Source organism: Macrobrachium rosenbergii, chromosome 52 (assembly GCF_040412425.1).
Source record: "Macrobrachium rosenbergii isolate ZJJX-2024 chromosome 52, ASM4041242v1, whole genome shotgun sequence".
In the NCBI taxonomy this organism is placed as follows: Eukaryota; Metazoa; Arthropoda; class Malacostraca; order Decapoda; family Palaemonidae; genus Macrobrachium; species Macrobrachium rosenbergii.
This window is the reverse complement of record NC_089792.1, coordinates 20,817,289-20,824,788: the sequence shown is the minus strand read 5'-3', so window position 1 is coordinate 20,824,788 and position 7,500 is coordinate 20,817,289. Positions and strand designations below refer to the sequence as shown.

The following is a 7,500-nucleotide window of genomic DNA, read 5'->3' as shown; positions in this document are numbered from 1 at the left end:
AGAGAGTTTGCCTGTGGAGGTCACTGTCGAAAAAAGGATGGGGGTGGGGAGGGGAAGGGGACAAGGTTTGTTTTGCAAGTTAGTGGAGGATGGTCCGAAGACGGGGATGGAGTCGGATGATGCAGGAAAAGCGAGGATTTGGAGTTTCAGGACGGAGGTTAAGTTGCGAAAAAGGGTTCGAATGCGAATTTGAGAATGGGAGAGGAATGTAAGAGGCCAAGGGGAGGATTCCTTTAGGATATTAAAGGCGGACGACAGACTTCAGCAAAGATTATTCGCGTAACTTTAGCCAAAAGTTTTTCCTGCCACAAAAGGGCTGTGCCTAAGTCGAGAGAAATTCGGTCTGGGGTTTTACCGCCTTTTATTTGGGATAGCGAGCTCAGGGAACACTCCATTCTATGATAATTCATCTAACGTTCAGCAGAGAGAGAACTTAGGCACAATGGACTACAATCAAGATTTTAAAACTAAAGGATAGTGGTAAAATTGAGCTAATTTGTTTTCACATTAAGCGACACAGGTACAAGTATTAAGCTTAGTTGTTTACAATGAAAGCAGAGGTACAATGAAGTGGGCTTAGGATGTTTACCTTGAAAGGCTTAAATGCAATGAATTTTTCAGTCCAACTTACAGTAAGATAAACGCACAGCGAATTGATTTTTTGTTTACAATGAAATAATCTAAGTAAAATAAAATTTGTCTTCAAAGCACATAATGCATGGATAGAAGGTGCTGTTTTACAATGAAAATAAAAATATACAATGAATTATATACGGACCATTCTAACGAAAACAAAGGTTCGATGCCCGTCAGTGCTTGTATATACTGAGAGGACAGAACTTTATAATTCATACGACTTTAACAGTGCTTTTTTAGCATTAAAACAATGTTGCAATGAGTTTCGTGTTTGCAGTATATATGACGGATTGTGCAATAAACTGGTCTGCTGCTCTTCATGACAAATATAGATATAACGTTCGGTCACAACTGTTCACAAAAAATACATTTTTACAGTTAATTATACTTTCCACGAAAACAATTACAATGAATTGCTATTACTGGTATTTTAAATGGAAGAATATATATATATATATATAAATATATATATATATAACGTATATATACACATATATACATATATATATATATAATATATATATATATATAATATATATATAACGAACTGAACGTACAGTATATGCTAGAATTTTAAAGAGAAGGATTAAGTACGAAGAAGTGGTCTTTGACTACGTTCTAATCTAAAGGACAATACATAATGCGTTCTCTGATTATCACGCGTACCGAGTTGTTTTGATATTTTCATGCCTTATTGATATACCGTATTCTAGGGTGAACAAACTTAATAGTTTAAAATTCACTTCACAAAAATTAATTAAATGTGAAAGAGGATACAATTCTTCGACTCAAAAGGGCTTATGAAATTCAAAGCCTGAAACGAAGTAGTCGGCTGTGCTAAGTCACAGCCAAGGATTAAAAGGCTTGAGACATAAGGTGATATATATATATATATATATATATATATATATATATATATATATATATATATATATACATATATATATATATATATATATATATATAGGCAAATGCCACGAAGGAAAACAGTAACAACGGAGTGGATGCTAGGCCTTTCGACAAAACGGTCCTTTCGCAGACCGTTGTGTCGAAATGCCCAGCAACCACTTCATTGCTTCTTTTTTCCTTCGTGACATTTGACTTTATCTAAACATTCATCACGTTCCATAACTTCGTGAATCAGTTATATATACACACACACACACGCATATATATATATATATATATATATATATATATATATATATATATATATATATATATATATATATATATATATATATATATATATGTGTTATATATATATGTGTGTGTATGATAGTGATTCTCTCTCACGGAACAGTTCATTCTTATTCAATTTCCTAAGTAGTTTTCTTAGTTCGTGAATTAATGTAAATGAGAAGTCATTCGTTGAAGGTATACACACAAATATATATACATATATAATATATATATATATATATATATATATATATGATCAGAGAGAGAGAGAGAGAGAGAGAGAGAGAGAGAGAGAGAGAGAGAGTCCCTCCTCTCCTCCAGATAAGAAAAGGGGGTGACCATGACGAAGAAGCGTCATCAAAACCACCAAATCGACTGTCTCTGACCGCTGGCGACTCGCGCCAAACGCCAACGGCATCATGAGCAGAACCGTTGCTTTGAATGCAACGTGTAAGTCAATCTCTCAAGGGGATAAAATCCGCATAGCTTCATAACAAAAGACACTCAAAGAGTCCACTCGTTGGGGTCAACTAGAACACTATCTTTATCGACATTCATTTTTTTTTTCCACATATGACAATTTAGGTCAAACATCATTGCTTCACTGGTTACAAAGCTTTTGCCCGTTGTCTGTGCACTAATTAAATGTATCTATGTAAGTGATAAGGTGACTGTCCGGTCTTATGTGATTTTTTTTTATATTAATGTGTTTTTTTTTTATCTTAATTCGTTTATAAAAGATGATTAAGTTTTATTCAGTTTTCAAACGAAATCCTAGCCTAAAAACTTTCAAATGATGAATTTCTTTCTAATGACAGTTCAGTTCCATATGAACCGGACTAAAAAATAGAAACTGAAATAACTGACTTGTCAATAAATCTACCACTGAACCCCAAAGCCTGCGGCGATGGCCATAGTTATTAACACGCCAGTTTTCAATACCAATCAATCAGCCAATCAAATCCCTACGTAGATGCGAATAGGGGAATGGGCACGTCAGTCAAAATTTTAAAAGTGAGTAAACACGTTTGCATTTCGTAATATTTGGCTCTGATCGAGGGCTCGTGGGAGAAGCAAACTTGTGGTTGCACTGCCATTGTGGAAACTCTATGTTCAAGTACAAAAACATGAAAGCATATACATGGAAAAAAAAGGTGAGTGAGGGAAGTATATGATGAAAGGTTTCTATCCGGTGAAGTGAGGATGACTTAGTCTAGGACCTCTCGTTCGCTCTGTTAGTTGGTAGGTTTATGCAAGAACCTACTTCTGCATTTTTACAAGAGTTTTATAAAATGCAGACCTCATGACTGGTAATAAATAAGTGTATTTTGAGAGAGAGAGAGAGAGAGAGAGAGAGAGAGAGGAAAATATCTTTATTGGAAGGAGCACTTACGGAAGTGAACTGCTCAGCCGGAAGATTTCAGGAAGTGGACTGCTCAGTTAGAACATTTCAGTAAGTGGATTGCTCAGCCAGAACATTTCAGGAAGTGGATTGCTTAGCCAGAACATTTCAAGAAGTGGACTGCTCAGCTGGAACATTACAGGAAGTGGACTGCCCAGTCAGAACATTTCAGTAAGAGGACTAATCAGCTGGAACATTTCAGTAAGTTGACTGCCAGCCAGAATATTTCAGTAAGTGGACTGCTCAGCTGGAACATTTCAGTAAGGGAACTGCTCATCTTGAACATTTCTGAAAGTGGACTACTCGGCTGGGACATTTCAGGAAGCGGACTGCTCAGCCGGAACATTTCAGTAAGTGGACTGCTCAGCCAGGACATTTCAGGAAGTGGACTGCTCATCTGGAACATTTCAGTAAGGGAACTGCTCATCTTGAACATTTCTGAAAGTGGACTACTCGGCTGGGACATTTCAGTAAGTGGACTGCTCAGCCAGGGCATTTCAGGAAGCGGACTGCTCAGCCGGAACATTTCAGTAAGTGGACTCCTCTGCCAGGACGTTTCAGGAAGTGGACTGCTCAGCTGGAACATTTCAGTAAGTGGACTGCTTAGCCGGAACATTTGAGTAAGTGGGATGAACATTTTCAGTAAGTGGACCGGAACATTTCAGTAAGTGGACTGGACTGCTCAGCATTTCAGTAAGTGGACTGCTCAAACATTTCAGTGGAAGCTGGACTGCTGGAACATTTGAGTAAGTGGGATGCTCAGCCGGAACATTTCAGTAAGTGGACTGTTCAGCCGAAACATTTCAGTAAGTGGACTGCTCAGCCGGAACATTTCAGTAAGTGGACTGCTCAGCCTTGTTTAGAACGCTATGGAGTTAAGAAACGAAACCCTAACCATCACTCCCCAAAATTTCTATAAAGAGGATCTAGACAAGTACCTGAATCTGTTTGTAGGAGTTTCTGATTGGCGGTGGCAGGTGTTCTGATGATTTTCATGCTTATAATGTGATGACAGATTTCGAGGGAGTGATCATTCACTTCTATTGTTTTTTCCCATCCTCTCCTCCATCCCAGCTGCAACCCATGTTGTTGACCTACAACCAGGCAATTAACTGTTTCTTAAAGAGAGAGAGAGAGAGAGAGAGAGAGAGAGAGAGAGAGAGAGAGAGAGATTACTGAACGATCTGTCCACTTTACCCCTCGCAGGTGTGAGGAAATTTTCTATTTCAAGCGTAGAACCAAAAATCTCATAGCATCTCGATTGTAACAAACGCCATGGATAATGCAACCTAATAATAAGACCACCGCTCTGTATTCAAAACAACATCTGTAAGAAGAGGCTGGGTTTTCTCTTTCCCACTTCAAAATATATTTATAAAATGTTTACAAAGGCAGGTGTAAACATGACCTTTTCTTAAGAAGTATCTTGTCTAAGTACTAAATTAGGAGGAAAGAAAAACATCTTTACTGTGTGTATTTGGCCTGACTTTTTACACACTAATGTTTACATGCCTAAATTTCTCTGTATTTTGGAGCAGTTTATCTCAAGGCGAGGTATTCTTTTAGTGTGTTTAGAATATCCCATCAGGGACCTTCCCTTGAGGTGTTTGCCTCCATGTGAAAAAGAAAGGAAAAAACTAATTTCTTGTTCATGAATATTCTATGTTGTGTATTATTATCCTCGCAGCCTCAAACATCGATTCTTCTACAACACAAAAAGATATTTAGGAACACAACAACAAATATAAACTAGGTTCAAGAGAACAATAGAAGGAGAGGAAGAGAAATAAAAGTGAGAAAAGACTGGAAACAAGAGAGAGAGAGAGAGAGAGAGAGAGAGAGAGAGAGAGAGAGAGAGAGAGAGAAAGGAGGAGGGGGTGGAGGGTGAGAAGGGGGAGGAACCAGATGGAGGGAAACATCTTCCCTGATACAAAGGGCCTCCGGAACACCTGTTGCCAAGGCCAGGAGGAGCCCTCGGTCGCTCTCCATTGTACGGTATTTTATGGGACAACAGATTCCCTCGAATGATGCAATTTTCACTCCTTCGACGCCTTTTCTATAGACGCCTCTCTTTACAATTCCTCCCCTTTCCTTTCCCTTTATTGCTCACTGGGGAAAGTGACACCCAAGAATATCCCCTTTTTCAGAACTCGAGTAAATTCCGAGAAAGAATTATCAGCTGTCTCTCCACAACCTCAGGTATTCAAGACTGAACAGCATTTTGCTGTTTATGATTTTTTTATATTCAGGAATAATCTTCACTTTGTGTCTTACTGATGTAGCTCATACTATATTTCATACACGCGGCACTGTATTTCTCTTACGATTTCTCCACTAAATCATAAATAAAAAGAAAATCATTTAGAAAATTTACTACCTTATCTAGCAAATCAATTCCATCAGATTCATAAAAATGAATATGTCTAATAGTTCCCGTTTACTGCGTCAATGGCGAATTGGGAATTCGAACTACAATAGATTTTCAGTGTAAAACTCACCTAAATCATGTTAACTTCCAGTAAACGTTTCTCCGTTTTTAAAATCCTCTAAGAGTGGCACATTTCCCCCGTAGAATTCAAGTATTTTCAACGATATCTCTATTGATATAGTGCTGAGAAAATGAACGGTAGTAGGGTAACATATAAATGGAATAACATTTCGAGTCAATAGTGATTACCATACACTAATGATAATATTATTATTATTGTAATAATTATTATTATCCACATTCAAACAATATTTCTGATAAGAGTTATAATAAACTTCGTATGGATATGAACGTCCCCTAAAAAAAAAAAAAAATTAAAAATAGCCAAAATCAAACACACACAGACTAACGCTCTGTGAGAGAGAGAGAGAGAGAGAGAGAGAGAGAGAGAGAGAGAGAGAGAGAGAGAGAGAGAGAGAGAGATTTGTTATCAAGTAATTCGAGGCTTTTACAAAAGAACTGAATTCGAATTAAGAAAAGTTCAGCCATTTTGTTTGAAGAATTCTAGCTGTTCTCATATGTGCTGGAGTAAGAATATCAATCTCACTACTACTACTACTACTAGTACAGCTGCAAACACTACCACCATTGTTATTAGCATGGATGTTGCATTATCGATGCTTATGCAAGTCATGCTGATGATAATAATAGCAAGAACGATAGCAATAACAATAACAGCAATGTCGGACTGATCAAACCATAGAATGGCACGCTTTAATGAAACGTACAGTAAGTTTACTGACAGTGTTATAATAATGGAGTATATCTTCGTTCTCCAAACATGCATGCACAAACACATACACACACACACACATGTTATATATATCTATATATATATATAAAATGGATGTAGGGCACCATAGGGGTGGGGGTATATATATATATACAGGGATGGTTCTATATATACTATATAACTAAATGAACCCTACAGGTTTATCATACCCCCATTTCGGTATACATTATGATTTACTATCTGGAAAAAATACTGTTGGGGGTAAGGCATCACTGGCAACAAAGGGGGTAGGGGTGGGAAGGGGGTGACATGTAAAACTAACCAGAAACGACAGATATCAGAGTCTAATCCATAGTCTTTGAAGTCGCCGAGATGGATAGTGACACTTCTGATGCCATTTAAGTCAAAGTTCAGCTCCGATAGGAATGGGGGTGAGAAGGGGTGAAATATAAAATGTCAAAAATGTTGGCCATTGTAATGAAGCAACTCTCTCAACAGAGAGAGAGAGAGAGAGAGAGAGAGAGAGAGAGAGAGAGAGAGAGAGAGAGAGAGTTTATCGGTTGTCATTCAGAGTTTTTCCAGGTAGTGCCAGGTTGGTCAGCTAGCATGTGTATATGTAATTATATATATATATATATATATATATATATATATATATATATATATAAAATGTATATATATATAATATAAATATATATATATATATATATATATATATATATATATATATATATATATATATATATATATATATATATATATATATACATACATACACACATATATACACATATATATATATATATATATATATATATATATATATATATATATATATATATATATATATATATATATATATATATATATATATAAAATACACACATTTCTCAGGCAGTACAAAAAAAAACAATAGCTTGCCTCATGTAAACAATTCAAGCTAAACCGATTTTGCAACCTTAAAACGCTGCAATCTCTCAATCTCTCTCTCTCTCTCTCTCTCTCTCTCTCTCTCTCTCTCTCTCTCTCTCTGTCATATTTTCATTGTGTCTGACCACG

General features: G+C 36.5%; 1 protein-coding gene and 1 pseudogene across 1 annotated transcript; both read right to left on the bottom strand.

Annotated features, from left to right (window-relative positions):
• Window positions 1–7,500, bottom strand: part of LOC136833740 (potassium voltage-gated channel subfamily KQT member 1-like) — a 708,908-nt pseudogene that overhangs the window by 646,611 nt on the left and 54,797 nt on the right.
• LOC136833934 (variable charge X-linked protein 3B-like) lies at window positions 3,405–3,857 on the bottom strand. The gene has a single exon (XM_067096215.1). The coding sequence runs from the start codon at window positions 3,855–3,857 to the stop codon at window positions 3,405–3,407; it is 453 nt and encodes a 150-aa protein (XP_066952316.1).